Source organism: Alexandromys fortis, unplaced genomic scaffold, assembly GCF_014885135.2.
Source record: "Alexandromys fortis isolate MF-2015 unplaced genomic scaffold, M_Fortis_MF-2015_v1.1 scaffold_65, whole genome shotgun sequence".
Taxonomy (NCBI): Eukaryota; Metazoa; Chordata; class Mammalia; order Rodentia; family Cricetidae; genus Alexandromys; species Alexandromys fortis.
This window is the reverse complement of record NW_026067986.1, coordinates 8,597,412-8,612,354: the sequence shown is the minus strand read 5'-3', so window position 1 is coordinate 8,612,354 and position 14,943 is coordinate 8,597,412. Positions and strand designations below refer to the sequence as shown.

Here is a 14,943-nt window from a genome sequence, read left to right as displayed (position 1 = left end):
CTAAGATGGCTCCCTTAATTAAGATTTATACTTCCCTGCTCCCATATCCACCCTTCCTTTATCCCAACCATCCCATTCCCCCAAGTTCCCCCCATCCTCCCCTTCTGATAGGGGTCTCCTAAACCATTAGAAAACACAGATATTTGCATTACAATTCATAACAAAGGCAAAATTACAGTTAGGAAATAGCAAAGAAAATAATCTTATGCTTGGGGGGTCATCACAACATGAGGAACTGTATTAAAGGGTCACAGTGTTAGGAAGGTTGAGAAGCACAGTTCTAGCACATTCCACCAAAAGGTTAATTTTCTTTAGGACATGCTCCAGAGGCGCCTTACTTTTCTAAAGAAGAAGAAGAAGAAGAAGAAGAAGAAGAAGAAGAAGAAGAAGAAGAAGAAGAAGAAGAAGAAGAAGAAGAAGAAGAAGAAGAAGAAGAAGAAGAAGAAGAAAAGAGCACAAAGCTGAAGAAAAGCATAAAATTGATGGGATGAAAATGTGCACATTTGTTACTTTTGTTGTTATCACTATTGCTATAATAATAATAACCATAATTTTACAAGATACTATTAGTTGAAAACAAACTATAATCAAATGACAGATATATCTGATAGACATCCTATTAACTATTTGATTATATTATTATAAAGTAAATTATCTTATTATAGTTTTATGTATAAAAAAAACAAGATTCAGGAATGATAAGAAAATTTCCAAGACTGTGCAAATATAACTTAAAACACATGAACCTGGATTCAGTTCAATCACAACTAAATGAATGCCAATAATATTTTCTAATTTTTACAAAAGTATTCAACTCTTGAATATGCATGAAATAGCTGTCATGAGCCTACTGGTTCTATAGAAAGGTATTAATCAGAATTCAGAAAGTTTCCCAAAGAGATGAAGAACAAGCAAAAGACATTATCCAAAAGACTTAGTGCAAAACAATTCAAAGATTTGCAGAAAGGAAAAAAAACATGATATGAAGTCATGCTATAATCTCTATTTCTCAAGACAATGAATTAACAGCAATACACTTGACCACTTAGAGAACAATAGAGAAATGAAAGAAGTTAATCAATACAGACTAACCAACTAAAAATTATAATGACCTGAGGAAGGATGCCACATAGTATTAATCATAAATAAACACAATGTGGTTGTTTACAAAGAGAAAATGAGATTAGTACCTTTGGAAGTCAGTAGGATAATCCTGACGTTCTTTAGATTAAAAAAAGACACAGTATTAATAATCAATGGAATATATGAAGCATGGTACAGTAGGCAAGTAGATTGCCAGAAGATTTGTGGTAAATATAAGATCTAAACAAACAACTCATCTTATGGGAACAGGTGAAATAGACACAAGGGAAGCAATTCTCCACATATGGCTCATGCAGAGAAAGGTGAGGTAAGTCCTGTGAGGCAGAAAAGGAAAAACACTGAGATCAACTTAGAGAAAATTAGTTGAACTTTTAGTTGAAAATTCAGTGCACTCTGAAGAGTAGAGGTTTGGAAAAAGAAGACAGGTGTGTGTGTGTGTGTGTGTGTGTGTGTGTGTGTGTGTGTGTGTGCTTGCATATGTGTATATGTGTGTATGCATGCATGTGAGTGTGTACGCACACGTGTACAAGGACACGCACAAGCATAATCACATTGTGAGTGACAACTGAGTGACTTTTTATTGTGAGGTAAAGCATGTCAGAAGGGAAGAGCAAAGGGGTCAGGACCATGATCTTGATACCCACAAAAACCACTGACCTGAGCTAGTGAGAGCTCACTGACTCCGGAATGAAAGCAGGGGAACCTGTACGGGATCAAACTAGGCTCACTGAATGTCGAGGATAGTTGTGTGATTGGGCAGCCTGTGGGGTCACTGACAGTGGAACCAGGATTTATCCCCAGTGCTTGAACTGCTATCTTCTAACATATTCTCTTTGGAAGGATTCCTTGCTCAAAGTAGATATGGGGAAGGAGGGCCTTGGTCTTGCCTAGAAGTGAAGAGTCAGACTTTGTTGACTCCCCATGGGAAGGATTACCCTTTCTGAGGATGGGGGAATGGGGTGGGAGGAAGGGAGGAAGTGGGAATGGGGTTAGCTATGTAAAATGAGGAAAATGTACTAAAAAAAATCTTAAGAAAAAAGAAGGTGTGCAAGCTAACAAGCATGACCATTGCTATCTCTTCAAACTATGTGTCCCATTGAAGAATTAGAAGGCAAAAAAAAAAAAAACGGACTTATGTTTTGTTTTAAATTGCACTGACAAGAAGGTGATATACTTATGTGATGTATACAATATATATCACAACATATATCACAGTTTTGTTCATAGAAAATGGCTACAAGAAGATGAATTCTGGTGTCATCGCAGTGACCCAGAGATGGATGATGAGGACTTGAACTGAGAAATTTGTAATAAAGATGAATAAGGGTTATATGTGGGAAATATTTAGTAAATAAAATAATAAAATGAGTGACTGGCTGGAAATTTACTGACTGAATGACACAATGAAGTTGCCTTTAACTAGCATAAAGGCCATGTAAGAAAGCAGCCCAGTCTTGGAGGGTAGAGTTTAGAGGAGTTTAGATTGAATTTCTGAGTTGTTTTACATACAGAAGTTCAAAATGGTTCTCGGTGGCTAGACATACACTCCAGAATTCACATAAAAGAGGAAGGACACAACTGGCTCCACAAGGTACACACACACACACACACACACGCATGCACACACATACACATACACACACACTAACAGTAAATTTAAAGTACAATTGAGAAGCAAACGAAGACACCTAGTGTCAGCTTATGGCCTCCACACACACGTGTGCCCACATCCAAGTACACACCCATGGAAGAAAATTCAAAAAACACAAATTTACAGTAGATTTGAAATATCTCATGGCATATCCAGGTCTCCAGAAGTAAATCGCTGAAAATAATACATATTAGAATGTTAATTAACTCTAAGACAAATTTGGTTTCTTTTAACCTTGTACAATCTACCCAACCTTATGTGGTTGATTAATTATTAACAATTCTAATCTTTTCCTCTTACCATTGATATATCTCTCATATGTAAACATATACTTCTCAAAGTTGCAATCCCAGAGTCAAAAACAGTAGATTAAAATGTCCCCATTCAACCCTAACATATGCTCCATGAGGCCAAAGACATGAGTTTTATCCTTGCCATGGAGCAAACTGTATGTTTAAAATGATTTCATACTGTCTAGTCAGGTTAGCACAATTCCAGCCTCCCTGTCACACCTTCTCAAGATATAACCGACTCTTTCTGTTTTAGTCTACCATCTTGCGTTGAATGCATGTTTGGGATGCTCACAATATTGATTCCAGGCTTAAGATAATAGTGTCCGTATGTAAAAAACAGGAACAGGTGGGTTGACAGATGAACTCACATAACTCACATATACCTGAGAATATATCGGAATTACACAAGTCCTCTGTATAACAGAATTATTCATCTAACACCATACGGACATTAGGTTTGGTATTATTATCTTTTCCTCAAATGACGTCAAATTTATAATGGTTTACCCACACACTTCAGTCAGCTTTACAAATAAAATGAATCACTAAGAAGCCAAAGTCCTAGAGTCTACACTTCAGTGCATGGAAGCCACGGGCACTTTCAATACCAGAGGAAAGATGGCCAAAGACATAATACAGTGCTTCACCAGTGTGACCAAGGTCACCCCCAAAGGTCCGATCCTCACCCACATCCAGCCTTACCAGATATATTTAAAAAGAAAAAGACCTGAAAAATGTATCAATAACAAGATCTGCAGGTAACTCTTTATGCAATACTAAATTGTGGAGGAAACACACACTGCACTGGACAATACAATGGATTCCCTAAACTCCCATATACAGAGAGAGAAATACTCAGAGTGACACATCACTGTGGTTTAGATAATAATTATATATTGATCACACACATACGCACACACACACACACACACATTTCACTCAAGTATTTCGTCCACTGAGACAATCCGTTCCAGTGTCCTCAATAGTAGAGCACCATAGCATCACGGTTCACCTAGAACTCAACATTTTCCTGCCCATTCTTGCATCTTTGTGTGACCATATGACTAAATTCCCGCCACGCATAGATTACCCCACGTTTTGAAGACATGAAGGATTTCATTTAAGAAGTGCAGACCCACGGCTTCTCCTTCTCTATCTAAATGCCTAGGACACTGCCTGCAATGTTGGGATATCTAGCAGCCGCCAGGGGCTGTAAAATCAAATACCGTGCGCTAGGGATCAAAGAATGGAGAGAGAGAGAGAAAAAATGAGTACCCAGCTATTTTCAGAGTACCAGCTTTTCACTCTGCTTGAGAGCTTCTTTTGAATATGAAAAAAAAAAAAGATTCTGTTTTACTTATCTTGGTTGAAATTGTGTTTGAATACATGGAGCCCTCTAATATAAATAATAGCGAGTGTAGAACACTTTTTGAATGTGAATATCTTAAGTGATATATTCATCCTTTGTTTCTTTGGGTCTCATTTGAAATAATGTCATCCAAGCACTGCTGAGTGCCATACATTTAATGCCTTCTGTCTGGATTCTTACAAGATAAATCACAGATATAACATCATAAAAAATTCAAAAGACTCCAATATTTAAAAAAAATACATGCATTTTTTTTTCTCTTGGTAGTTTGAAGCTGTCTTGGGATCAAGTTTCAGCATAGGATTGTAGCATGGGTATGGACAATTTCTAGTGTATGGGCCAAATTTGGCTCTTAGACATATTAAATTTGACTTATGCAATGCTTTCTGAAAAATGTTCCCTTGGAATGCCTCAAGTGGGCATGCCTATGTCTTCAGTTCTCCCATCATCCTTTGCTAAGACACGAAACTGTTGCGTCACTACTCATGTGACAAGCCTAGCTTCTGGCAGCACCGAAGTCCCCAGTGCATGCTCCCTTCCGAGCCCTCTCTCACTGCATCGCTCCTGCAACGTTGAATAAAATGATTCATACTGAGGACTATTCCCTGAGACTAAGCATGCCTAGTGCCAACGACAAAACTGCATAGCTCCCTAGACGTGACATATTGATTCGGAAATAAAATTTCACTGTCAATGGCCTAGTATTTTTTCTCTTACAGAAAACAAATGTGGAACATCCCAAAACCCCCCTACACCATAAGACCAGAGGGAGGAGGCGGATCTTGAAGACGCTGATTTTTATCATCTTGGCTCTGATTTTTGGTTACACTATACTTTCAACTAAAGTTAGCCGAAATCTCGAACCCCTTTCTCTTAGTTTCCAACCATCTTTTAAAATCCAGTGTTTAAACTTTCCTGATAGCGCAGCTTCTACTGTGGCCAGAAGAGTGTCTAAGACTTTACTTGCTCATCTTAGCATCCACACATGCTCCTGTCAGACGGACACTGTTCTGACACTTCCTATCCCAGTCCAAAAGAAGACATCCATACCTTATACTAACAAAAGAAAAGGCTAAGTGTGTGTTATATACGCAATGCCAGCTTTCTATAGCCCACTTTGGAGAGAACACAAAGGAAATACCACCATCCACGTTACTCACAACAACCACTGAAATCTGTACGCTCTTGACGTGCAAGCCTTAGACTTCTCCTTAATATTAAAGCATTCCCCCTCATTTACTCCTCCTTAGAGTCAAAAGTTACAGGGGATTACTAGGTTCTGACAGGAGAAACGGAGTATAGCAAGTGTCCACACAGTAGCAGTGCACACCCAAGCATTCAGAGCAAGTGAGTTGAGCTTAAACTAAGTGGCTCTTCACACACACTACATTACTGAGTCACAAATATCATCCTTACTTACACACACTCTTTTCTGCAATTGATTTTTTTTTTATCACATCTATCTGAATTACTATCCAGAATGTCTAGGAGAATTGGTTTTCTGTTTCGGGGTTTAAGTTTCTTTGCTATTTAATGACACTAGGGACAAAAGAGTTTAGTTCCGAGGCAAAAACTTTTTTGAACCAATTTTATAGTCTTGATTCCCACAAATAAATATTAGAGAGAAGATAAACCTTTACTTTTCAATAACACCTACAGAATAAGCAGAACAGCATCGGAGAGGCTTTTAGCATATGGCCTAGCATACAAGGCTTTCTGATATCTTAGGTCTTCCTTCCATTTACTCCCATGTCCAATAGCTGCCACACTTCACAAAAGCTGAGCACATAACTTTAAGATAAGTCAGGAATGAGGTCTTCCGTACAGACATTTTAAAGTTGACCGGCTGGCTGGGGAGAGGAGTGAGCAGATTCCTGATAGTCAGATGTGTTACAGCTCTCCTAACGCTTGTCCTCCTCTCTCCTAACTTCTCTGTCCCTCCACTGACAAGCAACACATACTTCTCACGGTGTCATGAAGAAACATGGTAAGATTCACCTTTTATAAATTCCCTCACTTTTCGGAACAGAGAAACTGACTTTAAAAGTTGCCCGATTTAGAAAAGGGCCCCCTCTACGGGACTCTGACAGACTTGAAACTAATCTCCAGAAGCTTCTTTTCCCCTCCTCACAGTTTTCCAGAACCAACAGTCTCTAAACGTTTTCAGAGGAAAAATCCAGGGAAGGAGACAAACGTACAGAGAAGGGGAGAAAACACATGAAAAAGACAGTAACAGACAGGATTAACAAGTGTGCTAAGCAAGTTAAAAGATCGAAATCAGTACTAGCAGTGACTCAGGTCTATGCTGGCCTATTGCAAATGAGAATGTGTCTGTATAGGGCGTTTCGATCCTCCGAAGTTAAGGATTTAAGAATCAATGGAGCCATTCGTTTTGGGATGTTTTGTCTTTTATAATATTCTATAGCAGCCATGCCGTCTTGCTTAACAACATGGCCCAAGGAAGATATGCCTTAAAAGGAAGGAAAGGGGAAAAGGAATGAGCAGAGGGAGGGAGGGAAGAAGGAAGGAAGCAAGCAAGGATCTAAGGGAAATGTCCTTATCAATACTCTGCAAAATTAGTTATATATAAGGCATACTGATTTCGTACCTTCAGCCATTCCTCCCTACCCCCCACCCCCACCCCGGGAACCACACTGTCCCGATAACCAAGCCAGTAGGGTGGGAAAACACAGCAGTTTTAAGAAATCTGGCTTCTATCAGCCTCTGTCATGGAGAAATAAACTTGACTCTCTCTCAGGAAGCAAACACAGTTTTTAAGATCACAGATGAAAACGTCGGCAGGGAAGGATGAGGCTGTGGGAAGAAAGGAATGAGGAGCAAAGACAAAGAAAATTCCGAGCTATCAGAGTGCCGCAGAGGTTTTTCTAAACAAAGACTTTCCACGAAGCTGCTGAAGTTCGCACAGGAAAGACTCCACCCTGCCCAGCTTCGGCAGCAGCGGCTCTCCCTGTTCAGAAAGCGCCAGCCCTCACGACTGCCTCTCACTAAACGTGCCTTCGGGGCTCCGTTTTAAGCACTCTTGAAACGTTTTCTTTGAAACGTCCTATTCCCACATTCAGACAAAAAGACTGATCTGATTCTGCCTCTTCCCGGACGGCAGGAGCCCACTCCGCCAGGGCAGGCACCGAAGTTCCCGAGTCAAGCTGTTTTCCAGGTGCAATCCCACAGCCCTCTTTTCTCAAACTTCAAACCCGGTCTCCTCTGCAAGCTCTTCCTGAAGCTTAACATTCCATCGAGTTCCCAAACCAAGCCATAAACACCGTAAGCAAAGCAAAAAAAGGCAAACTCACCATTCTCTTGTTCCTGGGCTTTTATTGAGACACGGTGCCCTAATAAAACAGTGAGAATGAGGAGAGGTCTTGCTACCACCCAGTGTGCCATCATGTCTAAATTTGAGACATGTGGGTCCTCCGGGGAACGAAGAGTAGATACTGAGGTCACCGTAGCACCATGAATTCCGCTGAGGGCTTCTTCTTCAGCACCAGCCCCCAGGCCGCCTCTGCCTGTTTCAGCACCAACTCCGGCACAGTCTGCGAAAACTTTTTTCAAGCGATGCAGCTTTAAATAGGAAGAATGCTGCCTCCACTTCTTTTCCTGCCCCTTTCAGCTTGTTCAGGCTCATAACCATCCAGTGTCTGCCAAGCAACCGTCTGATTGATGGTAAACAACCAAATCAGAACGCGCGCTTCTGCGACTTGGGTTTTTACTCCTTCTTGTAGATTTTAAGTGCCGACGGAGCCAAACAGAGACAAGGTTTTATATCTTTCTGTTGAGCGTGTGTGTGTGGTTTTCTGTTTCTTTCTTCTTCTTCTTCTTCTTTTTTTTTTAAGAAAGCCTATTAGAAGGAGTCTGATCCTCCCCTCCCTCCCCTCCCCCCAGACACACACCCACTGACTTTTCCAGAGACGCTAAAAAGGCTTTAGGGAGCATGTAGAGTCTTTTAGGGAGATTGTTTTTATTTTCTTTAGGGTTTAGGTATTTAGAATTATCTTCGCCACCAGAAGCCTTTAAAAGGTCATATTTTAAACCCTTTCTTTTTTCTGCCGAGGAAGAATTCTTGTTTCAGCTCTCCTTCTGTTCCCTTTCTCATGCCCTCAGAGGGTTTCTGAGGAAGAGAGGCAAGAAAGAAACAACTGCAAAATGAACTTGAGACACTCTGCATTAAGTTATAGCCACATCTCTTAAAAGGAGCAATATCTATACATTTCCCTTGTCCCAGAACATTTTATTATGTTGGAAAAAGGAAAGCCTCCTAAGGATTGTGTCGGCTCAGGAAAACACATTGCTTCTGGATGCAGAAAGGGTGGGTTCCAGCATCAGATCCGCCACTCGCCAATTTCGTGAATCTATACATAGTCCTTACCTCTGTGCACTCCAATTTTCTTGTGGGGAAAAGGGCTTTGCCCTGGCCAAGGCGCAGGGTCTGGCGACACTAAACTGAGCAATATGCTATTAACTGCGTTCCAAATTGCAAAGAGCTACAAAAACGTGGAGGGTGCTGTTATTAACCCTAAACCAGCTTTCCGTGGGGCACGGTGATCCCAGATGCCCGTTCCTCTTGAGAGCAAAAGCATTAACGTTGTGCCCTATTCAGGCTTGACAAGGTCTAAATGCCTTCTGTGCATGTAAAACAGCCTAATGTATTTAATACCGGGAGTCCCCCTAGGATCAGGAGCTTGTCCCATACCATGTGCGTGACTACAATGTTAAATTTTCATCCCTGATGAGATACCTTGAGCCACACTGAGCTCTGCCTGGAGGATGGCTTGGGTAGTCTGAATGCAATTGTCCCCTAGAAGATCGTAGGGAGGGTCATTATTAGGAGGTGTGGCTTTGTGGGAGTTGGTGTGGCCTTGTTAGAAGAAGTGTGTCCCTGGGGAGGTAGGCTTTGAGGTCTCTTATATAGCCAAGCCACGCCCAGTCTCAAGCCACGCCCAGTGTTTCGGTTCATTTCCTGTTGCTGGCTGAACAAAGATGTGGAATTCTCTGCTCCTTCCCCAGCGCCATGTCCCAGCATGCTGATAATGTTCTAAGTGTCTGAACTTTAATCCAGCCAATTAAATGTCTTTCTTTAGAAGAGCTGCTGTGGTCATGGTGTCTCTTCATAGCAATAGAAACCCTACCTAAGACAATGGCACATTAGAAACTAAGACCACATCCATCATCTACAAGAACCATATGTAAGTGAAGAAGAACTATGTCTACATGAAACAAAAAAAAAAAATACAAACCAGTTATATAACTATGTGCGGACTGTATGAAACCCAAAATAAATTTAAGAAAAAGAAATTGTCTCTAATTAGAATATGGATATGGGCTTGGTTTACTATTTAATTTCCTTGATAAAAGAAATCCAAGAGGCTTCAGTTTGGGAGGTGCAGGCAGACTCTGGACAAGTTCAAAGAGAAGCCTTCTATCTCTGCACAGTGACTTCCCTTACCTACATAGCTGTTCCCATGTTGTATTGCTCCCACTTACTGAATGGACTAAATGAAGAACAAAAATCAAATGTCTAAGTCTTTGAACAATATCTGAGAAAAACAAAACATGATGTCAATACTTCTTTTTTTTTTTTTTTTTTTTTTTTTTTTTTTTTTTTTTTTTTTTTTTTTTTTTTTTTTTTTTTTTTTTTTGGCTTTTCGAGACATTTGGAGTCTGTCCTGGAAGTAACTCTTGTAGACCAGGCTGGCCTCAAACTCACAGAGATCCTCATGCCTCTGCCTCGCAAGTGCTGGGATTAAAGGCGTGCGCCATCACCACCTGGTGTCAATACTCAAGAAAACCATAACCAATGATAATGCAGAGTTGTGTAACCACATCGCAATGGGCACATCTACAAAACAATTTGTGAACCCAAGACTCAGCGAACTGAGAAAGACAGGTAGAAAGAAGCAAGGAGTTTGCTGTGAGACTGTGTCTCCTGCTAATAATGTCAAAAGTTACTCCCATAAAGTCTCACAACCGTGACTGCCTATGCATGAACTGACCAAGGACAACACCAATAGATATGACAAATTAGTAAAAGGAAAGACCAGGAGGCCTCAGTCTGGCACAGATAACTACAGGCAATTAAGAAATGCTGAACATGGGAGAAATAGCCTTCCCCATGGAGGAGCATGCCAATTGGTTATCCAATACCAAATATTCATTCCTGGAAATACACAGGCAAGTAACATGATACGGGCTGGGCAGGTGGCATTTATGCACTCAGGATATGTCTTTCTGTGTGTACATATTTGCATGTAACTACAATTAATGAAAAAAATAGGCCATGAATTTGAAAAAGAAAGGGCAGATGAGAGGGATTGGAGGGAAGAAAGGGAAGAGATAAATGATGCAGTTATATTATAATATGAAAAAAGCAAAAAAAAATTTTGTTAAATGGGATCTTGTTAAATCAATGGGAGAGACAGAGAAATAAATAAATACAGAAAAAAATGTAGTCTTCTCTGAGATTGGCAGTTTTCTTCTACGATGAGACCATTTTAGATACGAACATTATCCTGATACCTAAAGCGGCTCAACTTTTGGGGTATCTTGCAGTCTCCACTGAGGTACTGAGATAACAGATTTTTGTGGAGAATCTTCAACTTTTAGAAACTAAGTCCACGCTGAAAGTTCAAAGATGATAAGGTAAGATTACAGGATCTGGAGCAGAGCGAGCAAATCTCATCCTCAGTGTCTGCTCCCGTCATCGTCCACTTGCTGCGACAGCAGTTATGCTATGATTATTGATCTAGGTATTTGCTGTAGGAAGGCGGCCTCTTGTGATTACCCGCCTACTGGGGCGTGGCCTCTTATACTATATACAGGGTCGCAGGTTCTGCATCTGCCCTTTTTTCTCCTTCCCTTTGCTCCTTTACACCAATTGAACGTTCGTTCGAATTGTTTGGATTCGATCTCCACTCACCGTTCAAGCAGAGAATCCTGATTTGTAAATTTACCCCTAAACAAATAACTATCTATCTCTCGGTTCTGAGCTAGTGTGGGATTTCTTTTAAGCGTCCGTTCACCACTTCATCTGGCGGGATCACCGCAACAGATATTTTAAGTGTGGACACAACTTTCACAGGGGAAATTGAAAACACGACGTAACCCTCTCCCAGATCCCCGTAGCTTCTACCATCTCTGCATCGCACTAGACTTCTGTGATAAGAGCATAGGAAACATTTGCCTGAGAACTAAGATAAAACAGTGTCCCCATTACAGTTTTCCATGAGCTTCTGCTCTTTGTTGCCATGAAGCCATAAATAGTGAATTTTTTTCCAGCTAGAACTTTTCTTCCATGTTTGTCATTGGGTCCCACACGACAATGTGGAAAAGTCTAGAATGGACACAGGTGTCAGCAGATGTACCAGCTTAACAGACGTAGTTGAATTCCTGGGAAATTAAGTGTCGTTATTTTTTTCTTTTTTATTTATTTATTTATTAAAGATTTCTGTCTCTTCCCCACCGCCGCCTCCCGTTTCCCTCCCCCTCCCCCAATCATGTCCCCCTCCCTCATCAGCCCAAAGAGCCATCAGGGTTCCCTGCCCTGTGGGAAGTCCAAGGACCACCCACCTCCATCCAGGTCTAGTAAGGTGATCATCCAAACTGCCTAGGCTCCCACAAAGCCAATACGTTCAGTAGGATCAAAAACCCATTGCCATTGTTCTTGAGTTCTCAGTAGTCCTCATTGTCCGCTATGTTCCGCAAGACCGGTTTTATCCCAGGCTTTTTCAGACCCAGGTCAGCTGGCCTTGGTGAGTTCCCGATAGAACATCCCCACTATATCAATAAAGTGTCGTTATTTTTCAGTCTTTAGAGAAGTACAGAATGAGCTCTAGCCATTGCTGCTGGAGCAGGGCTGTCAGGATTCAGGCTCAGTTCTCCTGAGGCATGCCAGCAATCCAGACTCAGGGAATGAACAAAAACTGGACTCTTGGCCCTTCTACCATGAGACAACTATTATGGGACTTGCTAGACCACAACCTATAAGCCATTCTAATATCTCTCTCCCTTTCCCATAGACATATATGTGTGAATATGTATATTCACACATATTCATTCTTCTATCAGTTCTGTTTCTCTGGAGAACCCTACCATAGCATCTCTTCCTCTATTTAGTCCATTTCCTGGAGCCTGTTCCCCTATCAATTACCCATAGCTTATCTTCTGTGCTTGTGTATGTGCGCATGTCTGTGTTGTATAAATGAGTTTGCATACGCCTGCGCATATGTGTGATGCTGGACATCTTCATCTTCCTCTGTCACTTTCTACCTAAGGACAGGGTCTCTGACTCTACTTGAAGGTCACTGAAGGGCTAGAGTGACTGATCACCAGGCCCTGGGATCCTGTCTCCACCTTCCATCACTGGGACAGTAATAACATCTGATTTTTTACATGGGAGCCTGGGATCCAAAATCAAGTCCCCATTCTTGGGCAGCAACTACTTTAACCACTGAGCTATTTTTCCAGCCCCTATAGCTTACCTTTAAGAGTTCTTAGTGAGGTTTCTCATAACCTCTCTTCTTTTTCACTCACTTCTTTAAAACCCAATCAAGGTTATACCTCTGTATCAAGATCCCAACACCAGTATTAGACTATGGATTGCATTTTCAAAGTGTTCAAAACTCTCCTTACTAGAATATATATACATATATATGTGTGTGTAATAATAAGCTTATTATATAATAACAAGCATATGTGCTTATTATTATACTTATTTACAATGAATATATTGTATGTATTATATTGTAAAGGAAATTTATTAGACTGGCTTACACAAAAAAAAAAATTGTGGAGTCTAGCATTTGCTGCATGTGTTTAAGATAACCTGAGAACCTAATAGCTTTGCAGCCCATGAGTCTGGATCAACAATCCCAATCTGTCACTGAAGGCTTGGAGGAGAGGCGGAGAGTCTACCGCAAAGCTGAAGAAACTGGTTCTGATGTTAATGAAGGATGTTACATCAGTAGCAGCAACACAGGGAGGCAAGCAGTTAAGGCAGCATGTTTTCCTGGATCTCTTTATCTCTGGCCACTGACAACAGGTACTGTACTCTCTAGAAAAGGATCTCCCTTCTCAGTTAATCCGTCCAGGAAATACCCTCACAGATAAACCCTGCATATCAATTAGTTGATCCTAGAGCCAATCAAGTTGACAATCCAAGATTAACCATCAAAGTTACATTCTTTGTACTAATCCCACAACTCCTTAAGGAAACAATTTAAGGGGGTGAGCAGGGTGATTTGGCTCATGGTTTCAGTTCATCGTGGCTGGGAAGACATGCTGGGGCAATTCAGTTCACAAAAGAAACAGAAGATAGTGGAAACTGGTCACACGATAGATGACCAGGAAATAGAGAGGGGCACAGATAAGTCCAAGGACTTGATCCCAGTACTCTTTTTTCTGTTGGGAGCAGTGAGACCCCAGATCCTGAATTTCTTGTAAACAACTTGTTTTCCCCGGATCTGAGTGCCTACAGCTGCTCTGAGCACTAGACCTTCAGGAGTTCCTGATGGCAGGAGAGTGGTTTCTGGTGGGTTTGGCTGGGGCGTGGCTATCTCTATAGAATCTGCCCCTGAACACAATAAAAGGGGGCATTCTTGGGGAATTCAAGGATGACCCGTGTCGCTGTCTCTCTGTTTGTGTTTGTCGGTGTATTTTAACCTCCAGCCCCCTTGCCCGAAGCTCAGTAACTGGGTGCCAGCGCACAGAGCGCAGACATGGGGGCGCGGTGCGTGGGCATTTTTCCTCCAGTTAGGCTCCACCTCCCAAAGATTGTAAGCCTCCAAAAATAGTGCCACCAGCTGGGAAATGAGCATTCAAGATATGAACCTGCAGAGAGCAGTTCAGACTTAGCCATAATACCTTCCTATGATGTTTGATGTCTTGATTATTCCCCCTCTTTTTGAAACCCTTTTCTCTTTCTGTCTCTGTTTCACAAGTCCAATTTCCTTTGGAACCCTGCTGTGAGAAGCCCTTTCTGTTTATGTGTTGCTTTTATTGGTTAATGAATAAAGAAACTTCTTTGGCCTGTGATAGGGTAGAATAGAGCTGGGCGAGAAAACTAAACTGAATGCTGGGAGAAAGAAGGCAGAGTTAAGAGAAGCTATATAGCTTCTGCAGGGGACAGACGAGCTGAAACTTTGCTGGTAGGCCACGACCTCATGGTGATGCACAGATTAATGGAGATGGGTTAAGTTATGATGTAAGAGCTAGCCAATAAGATGCTAGCACTAATAGACCAAGCAATGATTTAAATAATATAGTTTTATGAGTGGTTATTTTTAATCTGAGTGGCAGGGAACAAGCAAGCAGCCTCTTACAACAAAACCCCCTAACAAAAGGAGGTCAATGTTTTCAATTGTGTCTGTCCTTGCTCACTGATTTGGTGCTATAGCAAATATTGGTGAAGTTCAGCTTGATTTACATGCTGAGGTTCAGCCAAGACTCTCCTGAGAGGGCTGGAATTACAGATATGCATGAATACACCTGGGTAAAGTATTTAATTTATTGATTTA

At 41.2% G+C, this 14,943-nt stretch overlaps 1 protein-coding gene across 1 annotated transcript in view; it reads right to left on the bottom strand.

Moving 5' to 3' along the window:
• Col5a2 (collagen type V alpha 2 chain) overlaps positions 1-8,218 on the bottom strand; it is a 158,524-nt gene extending 150,306 nt beyond the window's left edge. The window contains exon 1 of the mRNA XM_050159242.1: positions 7,729-8,218. Coding sequence (XP_050015199.1) covers positions 7,729-7,822 — 94 coding nt within the window. The 5' untranslated portion in view covers positions 7,823-8,218. The remainder of the gene's footprint in view (positions 1-7,728) is intronic.
• Between the last annotated feature and the right edge of the window lie 6,725 nt (positions 8,219-14,943).